The 25,213-nt window shown below is 43.9% G+C and overlaps 1 protein-coding gene across 3 annotated transcripts; it reads left to right on the top strand.

Annotated features, from left to right (window-relative positions):
- Positions 1-401: 401 nt before the first annotated feature.
- PRKAR1A (protein kinase cAMP-dependent type I regulatory subunit alpha) lies at positions 402-23,507 on the top strand. 3 transcript variants are annotated; one of them, XM_065896427.1, is made up of 11 exons: positions 402-427; positions 10,126-10,276; positions 15,559-15,729; positions 16,547-16,638; positions 16,849-16,910; positions 17,734-17,780; positions 18,456-18,614; positions 19,923-19,983; positions 21,078-21,199; positions 22,463-22,544; positions 23,124-23,296. In XM_065896427.1, the coding sequence occupies exons 1-11, from the start codon at positions 402-404 to the stop codon at positions 23,294-23,296; spliced, it is 1,146 nt and encodes a 381-aa protein (XP_065752499.1). The 3 variants fall into 3 exon arrangements, with proteins under 3 accessions (XP_065752499.1, XP_065752501.1, XP_065752500.1); XM_065896429.1 differs by lacking the exon at positions 402-427 and adding an exon at positions 6,798-6,937 and having other exon boundaries at positions 10,097-10,276; positions 23,124-23,507; XM_065896428.1 differs by lacking the exon at positions 402-427 and adding an exon at positions 7,184-7,340 and having other exon boundaries at positions 10,097-10,276; positions 23,124-23,507.
- The last annotated feature ends 1,706 nt before the right edge of the window (positions 23,508-25,213 follow it).

The raw sequence follows: 25,213 nt of genomic DNA on the forward strand, positions 1-25,213 counted from the left end.
GGGCCAGGAGGCCAGCTAGCTGCAAATCCAGAATCCCGAACTCCGTGCAGGGGGCAGGCATATCATGGGGGCAGGAGAGAGAGGAAGGAGATGGTTGAGGATATACGACCAAGTCAGCAAGAAGGGATAAGAAAACATTCAGACGTGGGGCACCGATTTCCATCCTGGAATCCAGATCGAAGAGCAGGCGGGGCTGGGGAAGCAAGCCAGGATTCAGTCCAGAAGGGCCAGCCATGAGAGCTGCTTAGTAAAGCTCACCCATAACCACGACTAAGAGGGTAGAATGTGGGCTTCCCTAGTGGCGCAGTGGTTGAGAGTCCGCCTGCCAAGGCAGGGGATGCGGGTTCGTGCCCCGGTCCGGGAGGATCCCACATGCCGCGGAGCGGCTGGGCCCGTGAGCCATGGCCGCTGAGCCTGCGTGTCCGGAGCCTGTGCTCCGCAACGGGAGAGGCCACAACAGTGAGAGGCCCGCGTACTGCAAAAAAAAAAAAAAAAAAAAAAAAAAAAGGTAGAATGTTTATTTCAAAGTGGAAAAGGCACATAGGGTTTCTCAGCATGGGCATTGAAAAAATTTTTCATGCTTTTCTCCATCTTAGGAGAATTTTTTTGTGTTCGTCCTCTACAGTGGAGATGGCCCCTGCACCATAGAGTGAGGAGTTGTTCAGTGATGGCCCCTGATCGGGGCTCGCTTCTCTGGCTGCCACCTTCAGGCATGGGTGGGATCAAGGGTTGACTAAAGTGTGGCCGGCCAGCCTGGACTCTCCACACAGTTGTGACTTTTGACTGGGTGACCACAGTCACTGTCCAGTGGTTTGGTTTTTTTTTCCTCTTGGTTGACATGAAGACTGCCCATTAACGAATAGGTCACTCCCTTATTATCCGACAAGAGCCTAGAGATTTTTATACTGTTATTTTCCAGGACAGGATAAGGGACATATCACTCAGAGCTCTTTCATGTAAGCAAAGAAACAAACCCTTGATGACATAAGTAGAAAAGGAATTTATTGAACGTATATTGGGTGACTCACGGCACTTCTGGGAAGGCAGGAGAACCAGGCTCTGGCAATGTGCCAGTTGGGGCCGACACCCGAAATCACAGTGTAGGATTGGTTGGGTGAGAACACCATCCAGGATTCCATCCACGGGATGTGAGTAGGAAAGCAGTTAATGGAAACAATGCAGCCTTGACATTCTGTGTATTTTCCCTGTGCCTTTCGAGGGATACAGGTTTCAAACGGCTTTAAGCAGCACAACAGCCTCGTGATTATTTATTCTCTAATCTCTTGCTGGCTGGTCATGCAAAGGAGTCCATGTGGAAAAGCAGCTCTGAGCATCCTTTCCCCCTTGATTGCAGGTCAGAAGTGTCATCTTGGTTCCCAGTGCTGTGAACTGCCCTGACTCTTCACTTCTTATTCTGTGTCTGTGCAGCATCTGTCTTCTCGAAACACTTGCCCCCCTCAGCTTCTGCGACTCCCATTCTCTCCTGGTTTGCCGCCTGCTTTCTAACATCCCTTCTTCCCTTTATCTTTTTGTTCTTGGTCCTCCTCATGCCATCTTCCTGCTTCCCTTTGCTTCTCTCTCGACACCTGCTACCGGGAAGGATGTCACTCATGCCCACGGCTTTGAAATGAATAAGCTGATGATTTCAAAGCCCTTAACTGTCTCCTGAGCTTCCAACCAGCACACAACTGACAGCCCCTCGCGGATGGCTCGCGGCCCCTCACCCCGCCCACCCCCGCTGCTCCTCCCGGCTTCTCTGACTCAGTGAAGGGCAGCAGCATTGATTCATTGGCTGCGACAGAAACCTAGGGGTCATCCTCGAGTCTCCCTCCTCCTGAAGCTCCACATCAATCCCTAGGTTCTGTCTCTCCCATTTCTTTAGTGTTTCTGGAATAGGCCCGGCTCTACTCACTTGCATCAAAATTTTATTAGTTTAAGCCATTCCCACCCCTTACCTGATTCTGGCAACAAACTCCAGCAGGTGTCTTTGCTCCAAGCTCCCTCATGCACCCTGGGCCTGCCCTCGCTTCACTAGAGGCAGAGTGATAAAGTGTGTACTTGACCACGTCTCTTCCCTGCATGTGACCATTGTATGATTCCCCAGTGGCTCCAAGTAGAAAACCCAAACTTCTAAGGTAGGGGTTGCCAAACTATGGCCTGGGGGTTGACTCGCCCACGATATGTTTTTGTACAGCTCACAAGCTACAAATAATTTTTACATTTTAAAATTGTCGAAAGAAAGCAAAAGAATGTGACGTGAAAATTATATGAACTTTATTCAAAAGACACAAAGAACTCTTAAAACTCAACAATGAGAAAACAAACAACCCAATTCGAAAATGGACAAGAGATCTTAACGGGCACCTCATCGAAGAAGATACACAGATGGCAAATAAACATACAAAGTGAAGCTGAACATCATAGGCTATTAGAGAACTGCAAATTAAAACAGCAACGACATACCACTACATACCCGATAGAATGCCTAAAATCCAAAACGCTGACAACATCACATGCTGGTGAGGCTGTGGAGCAATGGGAACTCTCGTCACTGCTGGCGGGAACGCGACACAGTGCAGCCACTTCGGAAGACAGTTTGGAGGTTTCTTACAAAAGTAAACATACTCGTACCACAGGATACAGCAATCGTACTCCTTGCTTTCGAGGGCGGGGCCAGAGCTCATCCTTCCCCTTCTCTGCATCCCAGGCATCTAGGGCCTGCCCTGTGTATGCTCAGGAAATACCTTGTAGGTCTTCTGAACCTGACGTCCAGGCATGGATGAGCGTCAGTATCTGTGGACCCACTGAAATCAGACGATAAATGTCATATGTGTGTATGCTTGGCATATTTTCTGGGGAGAAAGAAAGCCCTTGTTTTCATGAGCTTCTCTGAGGAGACCGTGACTAAAATTATTTTTATTGAAGTATATTTGATTTACGATGTTGTGTTAGTTTCAGATGTACAGCAGAGTGATTCAGTTGTTTTTTAAAAATTATATTCCATTGTAGGTTATTTTATTTATTTTTTTATTTTATTTTATTTTTGTCTGTGTTGGGTCTTTGCTGCGGCGCGTGGGCTTCGCATTGCAGTGGCTTCTCTTATTGCGGAGCATGGCATGCGGGCTTCAGTAGTTGTGGCGCACGGGCTTAATTGCTCCACGGTATGTGGGATCTGCATGTGGGATCTGCCCGGGCCAGGGCTCGAACCTGTGTCCCCTGCATTGGCAGGCGGATTCTTAACCACTGCACCACCAGGGAAGCCCTCCATTATAGGTTATTTTAAGGTATCAAATAGAATTCTCCGTGTTATACAGTAAATTCTGGTTGCTTATCATCACTATTTTTTTTAAAGCCCCAGATCTGTGAACTACTGATTTCGGATTAGCATGAGTTAAAACTAGCAAAGGCATAGGAGCTCCATATCTGGGAGAAGAATATTCAGAAGAAATTCATACAAATATCTGGGCTAGAGTTGACTCACGCTTGCGATGATTAATTTTTACGAGTCAACTTAGCGAGTCCCTGGTACCCAGTGTTCGGTCAAATACTAGTCTGGATGTTGTTGAGAAGGTATTTTTTAGACGTGATTCACCTTTAGAACAGTAGTCTGTAAGTAAGGCACATTACCCTCCATAAACGCCTTAAGAGAAAAGATTGAGGTTCCCAGAGGAAGAGTTTGGGCCTCCAGACCCTCTTCAGAGTCAAGGCTGTAACATCAGCTCCTCCCTGGACATTTGCCAGTGAGAAAAGCAGAAAGACTTCTGCATTGGAATGCTTGCTGGAATTAGGTTATCTTTGAAACCACAATCCTGGGTTCCACAGGAAGCATATACACTCAGCACAAATACGTGGTGATAGTCTGAGAACTCCTCCTTGGAAACCTGAAATAACGTGCATCTGGCCTCACCCAATGGAAACTTTAAACATAAGAAACACTAAGAAATGGCATGCCAAAATATTCCTTCCTTTTATACACTGGCTTTCTTGTTTAAAAAAAATTTTTTTATTGGGGTATAGTTGTTTTACCACGTTGTGTTAGTCTCTACTGTACAGCGAAGTGGAGTTCCCGTGCTATACGGCCGTTTCTCATTAGTTATCTATTTTATACATATTAGTGTATACATGTCAATCCCAATCTCCCAATTCATCCCACCACCACCCCCTTCCCCCCTTGGTGTCCATATATTTGTTCTCTACATTTGTGTCTCTATTTATGTACACTGGCTTTCTTAGTTCAACTTCTGCTTGCTAAATGCATAACTGTTGATTATTTTGCTTTTAAAATTGTTTGCTGCTGTTTGTTTCACAAACATTGTAACAGCAATTAAGGAATTTTGTTTTGAAGAGAAAAATTTACTTACGACGCCACTACCGTAGAAACTCATTTTGTGGAGTTTTCCAAGGACACAGATTTAAAAAAAAAAGAAGGAAAAAAAAGGGCTGACAGACCTTGGAATTCAGGGCAGAAGGCCTCTGGAGAAGGGGAAACCGCACAAGCTAGGGTGGAACCACTGTCATTTCTGAAATGAATTTGATGAGTTGAAATTCTCACAGCGGCACGGCCGTCTGCACTGAAAGAGCATTCGCAGCGTTTGGAAACCACCGAGGCTGTTTGGCTTTTCGCAGCAGCTGTCTCGGTGAACTCTCCCCAGGCTCAACTATCTACTGCACATTTCCCTTTTTGTCTTTCAAAGCCCCAGCCTAGGAGGATTTGGCAGCTAGAACAAGGTTGAGGGTGACGGACACAGGAAACGACGGCCCGTGGCTGGACTGGTGCCTGAATGCAGCTGAATGGGGACACACAGCCAGGCCTCAGCACGGAGTCAGCTGCCACCCAAAGCACCGGGCTCAAAGTCACCAGCTTGCTGGTTTCCCTATTCTAAGCGTCTTGACTCTCTTAGGAAGGTAACACTGAGAATGGGACACAGTGCAACTCAAGTCTTAACCTAGTAGTGTGGGTAGCTCCTGAGGAAGGGGAGAGCAACTGGGAAGCAAACCAATCTTTATCTGTTGTGTCCCGCCCTGTGCTGGGCACTTTCTTTACATACATGCTACAAAGGGGAGTGATTAGGCTCACTGCCTAGGTATGAAACACAGCAGTCACTTAACTGCTCCAGGCCTCATCTTCCTTCCGTGACAATAACATAATAATAATACTGATGCTAGAGTTTATTATGAAGATTCAATTAATTAGTATGAGTGAAGCACTTAGAACACTGCCAGGAACACAGGAAGTGCTATATAGACTTGTGTGCCGTTATTATCTTTATTGCTTCATTTTAGCACAGCCCTGCTCATCCTTTATGATCGAGGAAGCTGAGGCTCACGGGGATTAAGTCAATTACCGGAGACGGCAGAGCCTGAAACCAAACTCAGATTTATCCGACCGCAGTGTTTTCTTCTCAGAACGCGACCGGGCCTGCTCAGTGCTATCGAATTCCCCCTCCTGCTTGCCAGCTTAGGGTTCAGTTTAATTAGCCTTTCTTTGTACTGACAAGGGTGAAATCATATATACGACTGAGGCTGTGCCTTTCATCTCCCATTCCACCCATCCCTGGCGAAAGTCCCATGGGGGCGTAGGTGGGAGAAGAAACTTCCCCCCTACATTCCCCTCTTATAGGCCTAATCTGGCCTTTCTGATGTTGCCTATGCTTCCTCTGACTTTCAGAAAGCCCGTGGTGGGGGGGGGGGGGGGTGGGGGGGGTAGGGGGAGGGATAACCACAACTAAATAAAAGAAATACTCTGATAAGCAGAGGCCTTATCATACTGGCGGATTTCGGGGAGCAGCTGGCCTGTTAGGACAGTGATGTCCAACAGAAATACTATAAACACGAGTCATAGAGAAAATTAAAATTTTTCTAATAGCTATATTAAAAAGGTAAAAAACAAAAGCGAAATTAATCTTAATACTTAACCGAATATATCCAAAATATTACAGTTTCGGCCTGGTATCAGTATAAAAATTATTAGAGGTATTTATATATTTTTTGTATTATGTGTTAAATCCATTGTGTATTTTACACATACAGCCCTAGAGCTATATACCCCAAGGGTACAACAGGTATCAGCCAGATACAAAGATACGTGTGCTCCAAGGACCTTCTTTATTCTTTTAGCGACTTCATATGTCCGAAAGCGTCCCCTGCCTCTCATCCCGTTTCCTCTTCCACGGGCGGATACTTGCATGGGAAAAAAAAATGGCTGAAGCAGTATAGAAGTCGCTCCCCCGCCCTCCCCTCCATCATCCCCGATGAGAGCAGTTTTTACAGGCGGTTGAGATTTCTCGTGTGGTCACAGACGGTTTGTGCCCACTTGCACGTTTTGTACTTCTCATTATGCGGAGTCGGGGCGAGGATGGGGGCATTCCAGGAGCTAGAAGGACTCAGGCCTCTCTTGGACCCCGACAAAGTCCTTTCCAGCATTTTGTGCCCATAGGGACTGTGTGGCCTCCACTGGCGACAGCACCCATGGAGGGGAGAGCGGCCCGGTTGGCCAAACAGACACTTGGCAGGGCTCGGATTTCCTGGACCGGATGGCGGCCCGGAGGCCGCGGCGCGGGCAGAGCACAGGATACGCGGCGGGCGTGCGCATCCCGGGATCCGCCCGTGCTCGGCCCCTGGCGCAGCTGCAGCGGATCCGCCACCTCCTCCGGGGCTAGGAAGCCGCAGGAATTCCCCCTCCCCGGCCCCGCGTCCCCCTCCGGCCCGGGCTACGGGGCGGAGTCGCCCACCTGTCATCCGAGACGCCCCACGTGGGTCGGCCTGGGGGCGGGGGTTGAAGGCTGGGAGAAAAGGCGGAGGCGGCGGGGGAGGTGGGAGTGAGGGTGGGGAGAAGAGAGGAGAGGAGGAGAGAGGGGAGCTGCCCAAAGCCGCGCGGAGAGCGAGAGAAGAGCAGCAGAGAGAAAAAAGAGGACCTGTGGCGTCCAGACTGGAACAGGTAAGGGGCGGCAGGTGAACAGAGGAGGGAAGCCTCGGGCTAGAGAGAGGAGAAGATCAGAGGCAAGCGCGAGGAGAGCTGCGGACGAGGGACAAGGCAGGACGGAAAGAAGAGTAGAAGGGGGATCATTCTAGGCAGAGGAGGGGCGAGGGTCCTTCAACGAGCGGCGGCGGAGGACCCGGGGCCGCTGCCCCTTTAAGGTTGCCAAGGCGACGGGTCTGGCCAGAGCGAGGCGCATTGACGTCAGCAGCCGGGCACTGATTGGCTGCAGCGCGGCCGTTTCCGGTGGAGCCGCCGAGGAGCAGCAGTAGCCGAGTGGATTCGGGCTGGGAGGGAAGCGCTGAGGTAGCTCCGCCGGCCGCCGCCTCGACCGCAGTCCGAACCCGCCGCCGCCCGCCCTCAGGTGAGAGGCCTCGGCGGGGGCCCCCGCGCGCCCAGCTTTGCCGCCAGCCGCCCGTTTGGAGGCGCCGGGCCGATCCAAGATGGCGTCGCGGGGAGCGACCTGCGGGGGACGGCCGCACCCCCTGCGCCTCCCGGCTCGGCGCCTCCAGAGGGCCCCTCGCGGGCCTAGCTCCCGGGCCCGGGTCTGCGCCCCCCAGACCCCCGGGGCCCGCTCCGACCGCCCTGCCCCTGCGGCCTCCCCGCTCGCCCTCCCGCTTCTCCTGAAGGACGGTGGCGAGATGTCCCCGGAATCCGCCATCGCCCCCCGGCTTTTCCGGCTGCCCCGGGGACCCGGCAGTCCTTGTTTTCCTCCCTCCGGCCTCTCCCGCGGGCGCTTCCCCTTCCTTCTCGGGATTGTCGCCCCGCCCCCGCGGTGGTCGTCGCCCGGCCTCTCCGTAGCTTTCTGTCCCCTCTCCCCTGCCCCCCTTTCCCGGTCCCCGCCCCCCAGGTCTCCCCTTGGCCTTCCGACCAGAGCGGGTTGCAGGATGGGCCTCCCTTCTTCTCGTGGCCGTGACTGTGGCCTAAGTGGAGTGAAGGGCACTTTCGTGTCCTTGCCCCCGAAACGGGCGCGGTACCTGTGACCCGCCCCCCCTCCGCCGGCAGCTCAGTGTAGGTGCGACGCCGAACGGCGTCACCGCCGGAGGGATGCCCGAGAGATGGGTCTTCTCGGTGCTCCGAGGATGACCCCCAGGAAGGGCTCCTGGCTGGTCTGAGGGTCTGCGGCCTGAATCAGCGAGTTTCTCAAGGTGTCTGGCATAGCGCCTCGCATGTGATCCCTTTGAAACGGAATTGTGTCACAACCGACTTTATGAAAGAAAGAATCTCAGTGTTTTCTTAGGAGGAGAGGCAATGCAGTGTACGTTTTGCAGCAGTTAAATAATTGGGGGCGGGGGGAGCTAAATTGTTATGCTTTTACAACCAAGTACGAGGACGGACTTAATCTAGGGGTATTCGATTAAAAAAATAAGACCGTGAAATACGGATATTCTGAGGTTCACACGGTGACCTGACTGCGCCAGTCCTGGGGCATTTATGTTAATATGCTACCTTATTTCCAGTGTCCTCCTTTCGGTGTTTTAAATACATCGTTGCAAACAACAAACCAGTCTCACGCTTAGCCCCAGTTCTCTCATTTCTACCACAGACCTGATCTTCGAATGATTTCTCTGATCCGTTGAATACATGTATTGATATTCCTGAGATGGCTCTGAATGTTTTGAAGCATAAAAAGATCTGATTGATCATTGTTCTCGGTGGCTTTCAGTACAGTATTTTTTCAAATGCAGAAAATCCTACTGAAGTGGATTCTCAGTTCGTGTGGCTGTCTGAACTGGAAAAGGGGCTGGTGTAAATCTGTCCGAAAGTACCGTGTTTTTTGTGTGTTTGTTTTGTTTTGTTTTTTGTGTTTGTATTAGAATGTTTATTTCTGAATTAGCAGCATGAGGCTTTTTCTGTGGCCTCTTAGTTTACGTGCTTGTCAGGGAGCTACAGACTTTCTCATGGTCTGTTAATTAGTTTACTCCTTATTGACCCTTACCATGAAAGTTGTCAAAGCAAGATGCCTAACAGCACGGTAGCTCTTTACTCTGCTGATTCTTTCTCCTTTGAAATTTACAGTGTCATCTCAGTGGTTTTGTGTGCATTATATTTGGAAAAGACCAACTAGCATTGAATTCAGTTGCAAAGTGGAGGAGACCTCACTTTTATCTTCTAATCTTAATTACTTAATAATTAGGAGTTGAAAGGAAAACAGTTTATGGCTCTTTTGTTAAATTAGTAAGCTTTTAATTCCAGGGTAAGGTTAGCGGCCCATTGTTACCTTTGTTTATTTTACTTCACATCCAGGTAGTTTGAACCTTCTAAAATTCACTAAATGCAGTTTTATCTCTTGAGTCTTCATGTGAGTTTAAAACTTAATGTTTTAACATTTTCCTGTCCAGATGAATAAAATGGTTTTTTTTCCTGTCCACATCTTGTGTCGTTTACTTAGTAAGGTGTTTCTTTGTTTATGTGGGGTTTTTTTCCTGTTCAGGATTTGCCCTCTTACCAGTGGGTAAGTGTGTTATCATCTAGAGCTGGAATCTGGTAAAAAGAGTCTAGGATTAAAAGTTGCTTTTATAACTCATCTGGGGTTTCTTTTGTGTTTTAAAAAATGTTGATTGTGCTAGTAGTTGGCTAACCAGAGCCTTTGCTCCAGTGGTTTGCTGGGTGAGATTAGAACACTCCCCTGGGATCCGGGTTACGAATAGGGAATGTCAGATGTTCTTTCTTGTGCTTTCTTGCTTTCACTTAGAGCTGACTTGTGTGCCCTTATAATTCTCTGTCCCATTTGCCATGTACACACTTGGCACGGCATCATGATTTCTTTTGTAGGAGGAGAACTGAATGAAATTCCCTTAAGGGCCTGACTCCTCAGCACCCCGCCTCTGCCGGGGATAAGTGGCTCATACTTCCAACGGAGAGCTGAGGTTCTTCTCACTGTGGCTGCCTGCAGAGCCTAGATCCTGTGCAGCAGGACCTCAGTGAAACACTACTTTGAGAGAATGCTATGTCTGTACATACTTGACTCCCTAGCCCTCACCTCCCTGTTTAAAAAAAATCTACTTAGAAAGAAATCCTTGTGAATCAGTTGCCTAGTGAATTTGTTAGGTCTAAGGCCAAACTGACATTTGCTCTTTGTAAACAGTTTTCACAGGCATCTGTGTGTTTTCCCCATAGTGAGCCATGGCGTCTGGCAGCACCGCCAGTGAGGAGGAGCGCAGCCTCCGGGAATGCGAGCTCTACGTGCAGAAGCACAACATCCAGGCCCTGCTCAAGGACTCCATCGTGCAGTTGTGCACCGCGCGGCCCGAGAGGCCCATGGCATTCCTCAGGGAATACTTTGAGAGGTTGGAGAAGGTAAAAATAAATGGGGCAGAGCATGAGATGACCCTGACGATTGTTAAAGGGGATGCTGTAGAGTGTCGCTGATTTGTACCTTTTGGAAGAAAAGGAATTCTGACCAAATCATCATCATCATCTAAAATAGAACTTCAGAAAAGAAATGTAGTTAACGCACTTGAAGTAATTTTTAACTTTGTCATCGGTAGAATTTATCAAAACCAATCTGTATGCTAAGTTTACTTGGCTAACAGGTTTTTGTCTTCCAAACACAGTTCCTTGTAACTGTTTTAATTAGTACATAAAACTGACTAAATGAAATAACTGACTAGGTACAGTTGATCAGAAGTAATACAGCAGAAACTAACACAACATTGTAAATCAGCTATACTCCAGTAAAAATTTTTTAAAAAGTAGTACAGCAGTGGTACTGCTGTACCACTGAAGTGAGAAATTCTACAGTACTTGAAAGCATTCAATGCTTTTTTCTTCAGTAAAGCAAGTGAACTTATAAGTTTTATCCCACCTTTCGAAATCACTGTAATGAAACCGTTGAGTCTAGCTTGGGACTCATATTTCAGAAACTCTGAATTAGTGAAGTGTGTTTTACTGTAGAATATGTCTCAGGTGAATCGACTCTAGAACAGAGAGATCAAGATTGATGGTTGTCAAATTTTTACTTTACAGCTCTGGTCAGGACTTGTTTCCTCTTGAAAAAAAATTAGTGCAGTTTTTAGTCGTTGTTGTTCATCCTCATTCTGTGTATGTCAGTGGGACCTAAGCCTGTGGTGTGTGCTTTTCTAAGCAAAATGATCATTTTTCATCAAGGTCGATGCTTGAGTTCACTTCCCTCAAAAAATGATGAATGAGAAAGTTTGGATTGTTAAATGTTTTGAGTAGTTTGTTTGATTTGCTTCTGAAATTCAGCGAGATAAATTTACAGGTTTTCTTAAGCATATTGAAGTTTTGATGTGGTTCATAATTGTGAACCAGTTGGGAGGCATTTTCTTAGGTATATGATTGTTAATTATCTAATTGTAATCCAGAAATATTTGTAATATATCCCACTGGTTTGGACAGTTTCTTAACCAGCATAATTTACTAGTAAAAGAGTCTGTTTTACTAGTGTTTAAAAAATGTTTGGGTGGCTCAGTGATCAGGAATTTTCTACTGTTTTCTTGAAAAGCTGTTTGTTGAAATTGGTGTCTAGTACCATGATTAGACTAATCAAAAACAACAACGGGGGCTTCCCTGGTGGCGCAGTGGTTGGGAGTCCGCCTGCCGATGCAGGGGACGCAGGTTCGTGCCCCGGTCCGGTAAGATCCCACATGCCGCGGAGCGGCTGGGCCCGTGAGCCATGGCCGCTGAGCCTGCGCGTCCGGAGCCTGTGCTCCGCAACGGGAGAGGCCACAGCAGTGAGAGGCCCGCGTACCGCAAAAACAGCAACAACAACAACAAAAAACTAAGCAGTCCCGATGAATGTAGCCTTGCTGTCTTGGCATTGTGGTAGAAAGTCTGGTTTTCTTTTATTTCAGCAGTTTCCTGATAGTGAAATACTGTAGCGCCAGGCTGCTGTGGGCCTTCCCTGTTTTGAAGTGAAGTGTGTTTCTGGAGACCTGATTCTGAAATTGGTCACTGTAAGGTGATCCCTCTTCTTCTCTTTGGACATCAATAGAAGCCATCTGATGAGGGGATGAGGTTGGTGAGACGTGAAGGGTGTGTCTTTTTATAGGGAGTGTTGAGTGTGTGGTGCTCCTTTCAGAGCCTGTGCTCTCATAGCCCTGTTTAAGCACTGAGCAAGGGGAAAACAAGAAATGATGAGTAAAGTAGTTTCTTTGCACGTGGGATTTTTTAATTTAATGTGTTGGCTTCTTTGCCTTTTAATAAAAGTCACAGCTTAACACTTTTTCTTATAATTCAAGGATCTTTGTTCACTTGCATACATTCCTTTAGCCAGGGTTGAATGTAAATATCTGGACTTTCAAGTAACTAGGTTTTCAACTTTCCAACAGGTCATTGTTCTGTGCATTAGGTGTTAGGTTATATGTGTGAAAATATGGTCACGCTCTTGTCATCTCTTTCCCTGTGTTAACCAGGGGTCATGTTTCTGGTACCCTCAACCGCTCAATAAGAAATGCACCAAAAAACTCCATTGAAAGCTTCTGGGTTTTATTTCAGACTGTTACCTGTAATTTGAATCCTCTTTTCTGCATATATTTATTAGAACCTCCCTGTCTGATAGATCAGAGGAATTTTAATAGCTCCGACCATGGAGTGTCTTCTGTGTGCCAGGTACCGTGTGAGCACTTTACATACATACATACATACATACATACGTACTCATTATTTCAGATGTGTGAGGTTGGTGATTATCACCATTTTACAGAGGTAGCAGGTAAAACTAAGAGAAATCAAGTAACTTGGCTGTGGTCATATGGGGTAGTAGCTTTATGTTGTAGTACCATACGACCCCCAAATTTCATTCGTTGACTACAGAAGTCCTCATTTCTTGGTCATGTGCAGCTCTTGTGGGCTCAGCCCATCTTCTCTTCTTGGCTCCATGTGTCTTGTTCTGGGGTTGACTGGAAGGAGCTGCTCCCAAGGCCGAGAGGGATTGATTGCTGCAGGGGCCAGAGTCAGATCTTACAAGAGGACATGCTGTGGCAAAACAAGCCACTTACCCAGCCCCAAGTCCGTGGGACGGGGACGTTTACTTCACCTACAGGGAAGCATGGAATGGCAGGGGCAGGGAGCGGACAAATAGTGATTGTTGAAAGCATATTAAGTAAGCGGTGGGCACAGCATCGGAGCTTAATACTCTAGGATGTGTTGACAGTAAGTGGACTGGGAGGGGTTCTTTTGTCTGTTTTTGTTTTAATAAGTGAGAGAACTGAGGAGGGAGGAGACTGACTGAAGGATGAACGACAACAGCAAGAAAAAGGACGTAAAAATGTATAATAGAAATCGATGAGCTCAGTAATGGCTCTGAGTCACCAGGATTAGGTACTAGCTGATTGCTATTGAAGATGAAAACCCATGGAACAGTGTTAAAATCAAAATGCTTTTGGTACTTCAAAATTGTCTTAAAAAAATTCAGTTAGATAGAAGACAGTTCCAAATGAGATATTACTTGTGAAACTTTCCATGAAATTTTTGTGAAATATCAGTGACAGATTTTGGGGTAGAATTTGTGTTTTCATTTATACTCTTGAACTTTAGACTTTGGGGGAGACTTGAGTTTTAAAGTTCTCTGTTAATATGGAATGGGAAAACCTTACCTGTTTACTGGAATTACCGGAATGAAAATGAAGTGGGTTTTCTTTAAAAATGTATTTTTTAAAAAAATGGTTGTATATTTGCACATGGTTCAAAATTCTGCAGGTACAAAAGGATATGACAATAAAAAGTCTTTTTCCCACTTCGTTGTCTTCCTAGAGTGCAGGAAGACACTGTGTTCCAGGGATAATGTATGGGCACTTACAAATTCATATCAAGCATGTGCATGGTATTGCATTGTATGGATGTACTACAGTTTATTTAATCTCCATGTTGACGACCATTTTGGTGGTTGCCAGTGTTTTACTATTAAAAGCAATGATATAATAAATAACCTTGTATATCTGTCATTTCACACACACGCATATTTTAGAATAGATTCTTGGCAGTAGACTTACTGGATTATTTGGTCAACAGGTAAGTGCATTTGTAACTAAATATGCAAATATATTAAAGTTGGTTTTGTTATAGGCTTTTCTTACTGTGTTTTTAATTGAAAATTAGAAAATCTAGAGAAATGAGAAAAATAAAGCCAATTCCTCCCTCCAAAAAATAAAAAAATAAAAATCAAACATGAGTCTATAATAGAGATAAACACTATTAATGCCTTGATTGTTATCGTTCTAGATTTTCCTTGCTGTGTTTATATGTTCTTTTATTTGTCTTGATGCCAAATGCAGAGCTGAGTACCATGCAGGAGAAAAAGTAGGCAGCTCCTTAGTTTCTTTATCAAAAAATTTTCAGAAATAGTAAATGCTGAGTTCATTTAGAATTTGAAAGACGGCTTAGAAAAATAGTGGAGGGTGAGTCAGATGAATGAGAATGTAAATAGCTCACCATTCTTGGCTTTTTTCATTCTGATTTTACGTCCGGGCATAACTCATTCTTTACTGAAGACCTGAGAGGAATTTCGTTTTAAGGCCCTAGATCTGAAAAATAAGAAGGTCAAGTAGTTGACATCAGTTTTAAACGGATTGGTTTAATAAGTTTTTAAAAGCGGGTAAACTTTTTTTTGTTTTAACTTCAAGTGTCAACCCTGACCATAAAGAATGCATCCAGCTCTGTCAGGAGAAGTATTGTTACATCTGATCTTAGTTAAATTCTAGGTTACCATCACATTTCATTATTTGTTTATACCTGAGACTCCAGCTACAATAGGAGCTCCACAGGCTCAGGACTCTCTCCTATTGGTGTTTTTTTTTTTTTTTTTAATAAATTTATTTATGGCAGCGTTGGGTCTTCGTTGCTGTGCGTGGGCTTCTCGTTGCGGTGGCTTCTGTTGTCGCAGAGCACGGGCTCTAGGCGCGCGGGCTTCAGTGGCTGTGGCTCGAAGGCTCTAGGGCACAGGCTCAGTAGTTGTGGCGCGCGGGCTTAGTTGCTCCGCGGTATGTGGGATCTTCCCGGACCAGGGCTCGAACCTGTGTTTCCTGCATTGGCAGGCGGATTCTTAACCAGTGCACCACCAGGGAAGCCCTCCGACTGGTTTTTATGTTCCCCTTGCCTAGTGTAGACTTGGCGTGGCAGATCCAGAGAATACATACTGAATTAATGGAGTAGCAGTAATCTAGACATTCTTCTATGACTTTGCTGTGCCTGAGTGATTATTCCGAGATGGCATTCTTGGGTGGGGCAGGGATCTCACACTAATTTCCCAGCCTTTTGTTTTGCAGTTCATTACTGTTGAGTGCATTACAAATCATTGTCAGTATATTATCATAATGAGTATATAATTTTTTATTTGCATGTTACGTGCCCTGTACCAGTGGCTTTTGTTCATTAATAAATATAGCATCTGTTACCCTCTGAGAAACAGTGAAGTCTTTCCAGAGTATTTATTTTCAAGCTTGACTCTCCATTCCCCCCCCCCCCCCATTTGTAATTGACCTTTGCACCTTAACTTTCAGCTTGGTAATAGAGGGAGAGATTTGAAGTGACTGAGAAGGACCGTCATTGGAGTATGAGAATACCAGCTGAAGAATGCCATGTTGAAGGGTCTCATTTTATAAACTTATAATCTTTTTCAGGAGGAGGCAAAACAGATCCAGACTCTGCAGAAAGCGAGCTCTCGTGCAGACTCGAGGGAGGATGAAATCTCTCCTCCTCCACCCAACCCAGCGGTAAAAGGCCGGAGGCGACGAGGTGCCATCAGTGCCGAGGTCTACACGGAGGAGGATGCCGCGTCCTACGTGAGGAAGGTAGTTTTGATATCTGAACACTGAGGACATGGTTTTGGGACCCACGTGGTAGTCATCCAGTCTTCTTTGATGAATGCGTGCGCTGTTTTGAGTAGTAAAATACAAACAGGATGGATCGTACTCCATCCTATACAGTTCCTGGGTACTTGGGGAACAGGTTTCTGTAACAGCATGCCATCAGAGGAAATAACTAACAGTAATTATGAAGCAGTGCATAAGTGAGTTTTGGGGGTTTTGGTTTGCATGTTGTTGTTTCGCAGTAGAAGAGCAGGCAGTACTCCTTTTTCTCTTGAATCATGGTGTCAGTTTCTTGACATCCTGTAATTCATGTTGTGGCTTTCAACCTTTTACCCTACAAGCGTCATTTGTCTCAGTTGGCTCTTAGAGCCAGTCTGCCATTTCGAGTTACGCTGTTAGCCTGAAGGGGGAAGAGAATTGTGCTTGCAAGAGGTTGTGAGACTAACAGTACCTGATCACAGTTTAGAAAATGACCAATTGTCATAAAATGCTTAGTTTTGCCTCACTAATCACCTCGGGCAAGGTAATTTTGGTTTGTTCCTTTAGTTGTTGACTAGGAACCAAATACTAGCCTTTAAACACAGGCCTAGATGTAGGCAAAGGGGATTATTGAGTCAATATTTGTTGAGAACTTCGTGGATCAAAGACAGTGTGAGAATGTTGTGTTGAAAATATTTAACTCAAAGCAGCCTTGTTTAAATACCGTAATGTAGCTTGACATTTCATTGTAATTTAGGTTGCAAACATGAAGTGGTCTTGGTTTATGGAATCGTCATTTTGACTTTCTGTTCTTTCTTAGGTTATACCAAAAGATTATAAGACAATGGCTGCTTTAGCCAAAGCCATTGAAAAGAATGTACTGTTTTCACATCTTGATGATAATGAGAGAAGGTAGGTACAGGTACTTTGTTACACTATTTTTCCAGTACAGTTGGTGTCCCAAACTAGTCTCATCACTGTCGCAAGGTTTAAGGCTCTTAGTAATTGTTCACCTGATAACAATCTAGGCTGAAAATCTGGGAGCTTTAATTCTAAGGTTAATGTTTGAAATCCACAGAAGCAGCACATGAAATGTAACGCGAGGCCTTCTCTCCCTTGCAGTGATATTTTTGATGCCATGTTTCCGGTTTCCTTTATTGCTGGAGAGACTGTTATTCAGCAGGGTAAGGGTGGCTGCTTTTATGGCACGCACTATTATTATTGAAGTTTTTTCCTCTTTAAGCCCGCGGTTTTCCTTCTGTTATACTACTAGATTTTCTTATTTCTTTTAAGTAAAATCTTCTGAGCTAAAAGGCACACTTTGCCTAAGGGACTAATATTTCCCTAACATCTGATATAGTTTTGTTTATGGTAACTGTTAAAGGGAATTCATGCATTTTAACTTTGTATGGAATTCCAGAACCACACATATTTCACATATCCTTTATATTGCTATTAACCACTTACAAAGTAAAATAAAGTAGAAAATAAGCAAAACACTTCTATTCTTCATCATCTAGCCCGTCTCTGTGTAAGGTTCTGTGCCTTCTACTGATTCTTACCTTTTTTGACCACATGTAGTAACATGGATCTCATCTTTTGCTGTCCTCTCTTTTTTCCTTTCTTATTTACTCTCGATATTTTCATGGGTCTTCATAATCCATATATTTTCTTGTTTAGTGACAGTCTGATACTTGTTGCTTACTATTTGAGTTGTTTCTTGTTTTGTTGTTATAGATGATGTAGCGTTTAATGTCTTGGTACACACAAGTGGCTTTTTTTTTTTTTTCCAGAGGCATTCTTTGCCACGAGATGACTAAAAACTCAGTTTTATGACTTCTAAAATAAATGGCTGGACTTTTTTCTTGAAAGGTTCTGTTAATTTGTAATATACTCTTCTCTCACAGCACCTCTCTGACACAAGTTCATTTTTACATTAATTTGGTTCGATTTGTGCTTCTTTAATTAATATGCTTCTAACTTTTTTTTTACTCTCCTCGCCTTTAGGTGATGAAGGGGATAACTTCTATGTGATTGATCAAGGAGAGATGGATGTAAGATTTAATAATTGCAAAAATGTGTTGATAATCTTAAAAGTCAACTTGTTGATATTTATTGCTTCTAAGAGTTTCTAAAGGGCTGTTACATCCTTGTATGTTCGATTCCTTTTGCCAAATATTTTACTGACACAGATACTTTCTAAAGGTAATTTCTTCAGCTAGACCTACAGTTCAGAACTTTTGCTAGATAAGTGGTTAAGGCGTGTGTGTGTGCTGTGGAATAAGACAGGGGTCAGGGAGAGTCTAGACCGGTCGTGAGCTGGGAGACTGGGTACAGCTTTCTTGGTTCTGGAAGTCTTGTTGCTCCCATAAGATTATTAGAAAACTCGGTACCTCCTGCAGGTAAAATGCTTGCCTAGCACCGTGCCTGGCACAGTGCTCTGTAAATACATGTGGTTAATATTAATGCTTAGTTCACCTTTTTTGCCCTGGTCATCCTTACAGAGGACCTTTTCCTTATCAGATAATTAAACTAGGTAAATTACAGACACTCTGAACTTACTTAACTCATTGTCAGAAGTCAGCTGTTTTGCTCCGTGTGTACCAAAAATGTAACACATTTTATTTTTTAAAACAAAGTTCAGGATTCTGACCTCTTAAAAAGGTTTGCAGGTTTTTAATACTTACGTATTTGTCTATGTAGAAAAAAACAATGCTTTTGTATTTTAGGTCTACGTCAACAACGAGTGGGCAACCAGTGTTGGGGAAGGAGGGAGCTTTGGGGAACTTGCTTTGATTTATGGAACACCTAGAGCAGCCACTGTCAAGGCAAAGACAAATGTGAAATTGTGGGGTATCGACCGAGACAGCTATAGAAGAATCCTTATGGTAAGATACATGGGTTTTGGAGTGTGGCTCACAATCCAGGCTGTGTAACTAATGTTTAAATAGTATCACCACATTAAAATGAGAATATTTTTTACTTGTAATGATTGAATGCTTGTATTAAGCCCAGCTTAGCATTATTCATTATACCGTTTGAGACAGTGATCTTTGAGAACAAAACTTTGGCCAGAAATAACATGGGAAACGAATGTGGTGTGTATGCAGTGGTCAGCTTATGTCTGGGAATCTCTCCACTTGTCAAGTCAGTGCATCTTCCCTTAGCTGATCGCTGCACATTACAGTTGGCCTGAGAGGTGCTGCTTCCGGGTGCATGGCGTTATTGAAGGCCACTCAGAAGCCATCAGCTTCTCTAAACGGAAAGGAGGTTAGCAGTGATGCAGGTTTCATGTCCCCTCTCACTGTAAAGGAATAAACGAAGTAATAAAAACCATTGGAATGTTCTGCTGATGTAATTAGACTCTATGAGAACTTCCTGACAAATTCATGGAGTAGCGTGGGGGTTTAAGTCCCAGTAAATGGCATTAGTCATCTTAAATGGTTTTCTTAAATTTGTGTATTACATGTCTGGCTGTTTGACAGTACGTGGTTGGACGTACTTAGAAAATTTTCTGTACTGGGATGGAGATACGTATATCTATTGTGTATATACTTGTATATGTATATGTAATAGATACATATTATATAATAAATATTAAATAATATAAATACATATTATACATATATATTTATAAGTATATAAATTGCCAAGGCAATTTACTGGGTAAGGGATGTTTATTATAGAGGAACTGTGTGTTTCCCCTTTCTGTCCCCCAGATGTATTTAGCAAACCTTGCAGATAAGACATTTTGGGTTAGTTTGGGGTTACGGCACTTTTTTTTGTCAGGGTGGGATGTTGTTTCTGTGGTAGCAGTTGTATTTCCTTCCTTCTGTGCAGGATCAGGGTTGTGGAAAAGGACCCTGGGCTGGAAATATATTCAAGTGTAGTCACATATATTACTTGGGTTTTTGTGTTTTTGTTTTGTTTTTTTGGAGAACTGATTGTTTGCTTTTTTGACACTTCACTAATTTGTGAATCCTTTGGGCATACACCTGGTGTTTCTTTTAGGAGCAAGTTACTAAGAGCTTTTGATTGAACTGAACAGAGGGCTTACCATCTCCAACAGGAAGAAGCCAGTCATGTATCAAGCAGCAGTAGCAAGCTTTGACTTCTCTGTTGTTGTTCATTTACTTGAAACAGTATTTCTTACTCCACAGCATTATGTGAATTACACTTTCTTTTTTCATTTATAGGGAAGCACACTGAGAAAGCGCAAGATGTATGAGGAGTTTCTTAGTAAAGTGTCTATTTTAGGTAAGTTTTGGAAGATTGCACGGAGAATTGTTACATTGAAGTGTTAGTAATGCTTAAGGAAACTGATTGTATTTCGTAAAGATTACTCCAGTTATCAACTCTTTTTCTTTTTTTAATGGTTCACAAAAACCACATGGAATGCAGAGTTGAAGTGTGACTAAATTAAAAGTAATTTTAAAGTGTGTTTAATTCGCTAGTATATGACGGACCTCTAAATTAGAAATAAGTGTTACTTATTCCTCCTGGAGAGACAGAAAGACTGGAAGTGTTCTCCTGAGTGTGGACTTTCACAGTTATTCCCCCTGGGACTTGTTTCTCTGTTGCTCCATCAGTGAGTTTATTGGTTCAGGAAAGTGAGTATTTCCAAGAATGCATTTCCTCTGTAGAAAGAATAGGTGTCATTAGCTTGCTTTCTCTGAAAAAATGCTAGAAGTGTGGGGAAATTTAGAGTAAAGTAGGGTAATTGGAGGCATTTCTACATATTTTGTTATGTGGACTTAGAGATATTATTACAAGCTGTTCTTCATTGGGAGGGGAAATGGCGATTTTTATAAGGTAATATAGTCTTGAGTCATTGCTTTGTTATAGTGAATTGACTTTTTTGCCCTTATTTGTCCTTTCTCTGAAATGGTTACATTTGTTTAGTGTCTTGGGTGTTAGTTTGGCCTTTGGGAACAAAAGTTATTTTCTAGTTACTCTTGTTGGTTTTGTAAATAAATTCTACTGAGGATTTAAATTGATACATTATTTCTCTGAATCTCTGGAACTATTACTTTTGGGTCCTGTAATTGTAGGTTCGATTTGCATTGATGGCAATCTTTAGGAATACTTAACGATTACGTTTTTCTTATCCCTGTACCATCGGATGCAGTTGGTATAGGTTAACCTGGCCACTTGGCTACTGAAAGAAAGCTCTAGGGTCATCTGTAAGTAACAGGAGGATCTTGGTGAGACGAGAGGTAGTTGAAGACAGGTGCCGTGTTGGATTAGAGCCACTACTAGAGTATTTTGGTTGACTTCTTTATACCTTTTGTTTTGAGATTTTTAGCAATACCAAATAATGCAGAGAAATTCTTTTGATTCCTGCCTTTTAGAATCTCTGGACAAGTGGGAGCGTCTCACGGTAGCTGATGCGTTGGAACCAGTGCAGTTTGAAGACGGGCAGAAGATTGTGGTGCAGGGGGAGCCGGGAGATGAGTTCTTCATTATTTTAGAGGTAAAGACGGGGCAGCACCGGGCGGGGAATAGGGGACACCACTTCTCATTTACAGCTACCGTTCTTAAGATAAACAGTTTTTTTTTTTTTTTTTTAAATTTTACCATTTTTTTTAATAAATTTATTTATTCATTTATTTATTTTTGGCTGTGTTGGGTCTCCGTCTCTGCGCGAGGGCTTTCTCCAGTTGCGGCAAGCGGGGGCCACTCTTCATCGCGGTGCGCGGGCCTCTCACTGTCGCGGCCTCTCTTGCTGCAGAGCACAGGCTCCATACGCGCAGAGCTCAGTATTTGTAGCTCACGGGCCCAGCTGCTCCATGGCACGTGGGATCCTCCCAGACCAGGGCCTGAACCCATGTCCCCCGCATTGGCAGGCAGACTCTCAACCACTGCGCCACCAGGGAAGCCCAGATAAACAGTTTTATTTAAAAATTATCGTTCCCTTTGAAATGTCGTTGTTTGGTTTTCGGCCCGGCCACCACATTTTAAATGAGGGCTTTGCATGAAGTAATAGCCGAATTCTGACCTACTCGAATTAATTCTCCTCACAGAAGCCAAACAGAACTCAGCCATTTAGCACACAGGCTGTGATGTACTTGCACCGTTCTTGTTAAAATCATGCATTTGGGCTAATTTGGCAAACAGGATCAAAGGCAGGTATTTAAATTCTAAATGTTACCATGTTTTATATCGTCACAATCCATGGAAATGTATAGAGGATACTCTTGCCAGCCAAGGAGATCCACAGAGCAGATTCGCTGTGAATGTGGCTCAGTAGATGCTAATCGGTGTTGTTCAAACCAGGGGTTGAGGAAGTCTTTGTGTAAAGGGCCAGACAGTAAGTAATGTAGGCATTTATGAGCCATAGTGTTTCTGTTGCAGACTCAACTCTTGTCATAGTGGGGAAGCAGCCATGGACAGTATCTAAATGAATTGGTGTATTGTTCCAATAAAATTTTATTTATAAAAGCAGTGAGCTTGGATTTGGCCCTCCTTCTACAGTTTGCTAACCTGAGTCTGAACCCTCGAAGTACCTCAGCGTGATGAGAAGTACCTCCTAGCAGGAACTGCTGGGGTAAATAAGCATCAAGCCTGTAGTGACTCTTCAATTACCGTTTATCACAGGAACACAGAGGATTTGACATAACCGCTGAGTCTTTTTTTTTTTTTTTTGCAGAGTAGCTAAAATTGCACAGGATATTTAAAATGCCACCCAGGATCTGAAAGTATTCATGTGTTTTGCTTTTTGGTGATCTTGTTATAGGGTTCAGCTGCTGTGCTACAGCGTCGTTCAGAAAATGAAGAATTTGTTGAAGTGGGAAGATTGGGGCCTTCTGATTATTTTGGTATGTGGATTTCCTCACAATAAACACATAGTTTCTGTAAGTCACTTCTCAGTGAGCTATCACCGTCTTTCATAATCTTGCCTTTTCTTCTCCTGAATTTTATTTTTAAATTTTTATTTATTTATTTATTTATTTTTTGCTGTATGCGGGCCTCTCACTGCTGTGGCCTCTCCCGCTGTGGAGGACAGGCTCCAGACGCGCAGGTTCAGCGGCCATGGTTCACGGGCCCAGCCGCTCTGCGGCATGTGGGATCTTCCCGGACCGGGGCACGAACCCGTGTCCCCTGCGTCGGCAGGCGGGCTCTCAACCACTGCGCCACCAGGGAAGCCCTGAATTTTATTTTTTATTTTAGTTTTCGGCTCTCAGAGAAGTAGTGTGAGATTTTGACCTCGACTCAGTTAATAATTAAGTTGTTGATTGTCTCATATCTGTCAGTTGGTTTTTTCCTGAGGTGCAGATGTAGTGTGGCCTGTACTGAGTTACTAGGAGGAAAAATACGGGTTTTCTTTTCCCCGGAGGGCGCCCCTCAGAAGACGTTTCTGAGGGAGCTAGCCCACCTCAGCCCTTTCCCTCCTGCAGGCGAAATCGCGCTGCTCATGAATCGTCCTCGCGCTGCCACCGTGGTTGCCCGTGGCCCGCTGAAGTGCGTCAAGCTGGACCGCCCGAGGTTTGAACGTGTCCTTGGCCCGTGCTCGGACATCCTCAAACGGAACATCCAGCAGTACAACAGTTTTGTGTCCCTGTCCGTCTGAAACCTGCTTCCCGTGCCTCCCTTCCGCCTCTCCCCGTCCAGGCTTCCCCACGCAGACTGCTGTCTGGCCCCTCTTTGCAGCGCCACGTGGCCAGTGGCATCGCAGCTTCTTGTCGGTTTCTGTTAAAAGTTGCTCTTACTGCACCATTTTTATTTTGGAGCATTAACTGAGTGCTCATACACAGTTAAATAAATAGAAAGAGTTCTGTGGAGACTCGGCTGTCCCTGCTTGTCTGTGCCGTGTTAGTGTTCACCCTGGGCCGCGCGTGCCATGCTTTCTGGTGAGGGCAGACCCTGCGCCACGTGAGTTACCGTACAGTCATGATGTAACCGTGCAAGATTGCCTTTCAAGTGACAGAAGTTTCCTGTTACCATAAGCAGATTCTAGACTGTGGCCATATATGCTATATTTTATAGAATAAACGATTTCTCATTAAGCTCTGAGGATTAGGAAAAACACATATAGAAAAATCTTAGTATAGTAGAAAGACATCTGCCTGTATTTAAACTAGTTTAAGGGTGAAAAAATGCCCATTTTTGCTAATTATCAGGTGGAAATGATCTGTTCAGTTCTTTTTTTTTTCTTTTTAACAAGAATTTTTATTTGTCAAGCGACTTTGCCTGGTTTTGTTTATATCTTGTTCTTAATGTTTCCTCTCCAGTTCTAAAATATGTTGAGGAGTGGCTGTCTATACCTACCTGCCTTTTAAGGTTCACACCAAATCCTAAGCTGCAAACATTGGGTAATGATTTAACTGCATCTGCCTCAGCTCACAGACTCTGATCACACTTCACTTGTCCAGCCGGTGCCAAATGTTGATCAGCACATGCTGAACTGAGAATAAGATTTGAGGTCTGCACGCTTGGTTGCTAACGTAGGGTTTTTGGTTAATGTATATCCTTCAGTTGAGTCCCGGATAATAATCTCTTACGCTCTTTAAGCACTGATTCCAGGAGATTGGATTTACTGGGAAAAGACAGACTAAATGTCGTAACCGAAAAACGGAGGTGGGATTGCTAAAGGGAGAAGTGGCAGGTGGACAGAGTTCAGTGTTGGGAGCTCTGCCCCACTCAGTTCACTGGGGCAGGAGATTTGAAAGAAGCGTTTTACTTTGCTTTAACCTTTCCTTCCCTGTTTACATCAACTAGAATTTATGGTGGGTTGCGGGGTGGGGTAGGATGTGTTTGTTTGTGTTTCATATTGGTCTAAAAGGCCATCCTACTGAAAAGTTCTGCTTTCCTATCTACCACCTTATTTCTCTGGCAAACTTTTTTGTGTAAACGAGTGTTTTGAGTCTTAACTTTATTTCAGTATTTTCCAGCCTTATCAAGGTTTATGTGTTGTTACATTATTCCATGTGCACCAATGATACCCAACTGTTTATTTTTATTATTGTTATTTTTTGAAACAAAATTTCACAGTTCCATAATGTAGGCACTTTTATTTGCATTGTGATTTATATAGTATATAGGGTTATATTGGGGGTGACTGCAAGCATTTTTTCCATCTGTGTGCATCTGGCTCTGATTTTTAATCCCCTCTCCTTCCCCTTTCCCAGGTGATTTAAATTGGTCATGGTAAATTTTTTTCATAGATTTGAACAGCTTTTGGGTTGTTACTAAGTTTGGAGTATAAATCTGGGGAAGAGATTTTATTTACATTTTAGTGTGGGATAGAAAGCCACCTTATTTCAAATTTTTTATTTTTCAAAATAATCTTTACTAAATGAGGATTTTCTGGTCTGTATTTTGTGTTTAGCTTTTTATATTTAAAAGATTAAAAATAAAAATTATGTTATTAGCTTAAAGCTTGATTTGATCTTTGTTTAAATGCCAAAACTGTACTTAACTAAATTATTTAGAATGCCATAAGTTTGCAGAGTTTCATATATGTATATAATCATGCTCTTGTGTATGT

The sequence above is a fragment of the Phocoena phocoena genome, chromosome 19 (assembly GCF_963924675.1).
Source record: "Phocoena phocoena chromosome 19, mPhoPho1.1, whole genome shotgun sequence".
Classification (NCBI taxonomy): Eukaryota; Metazoa; Chordata; class Mammalia; order Artiodactyla; family Phocoenidae; genus Phocoena; species Phocoena phocoena.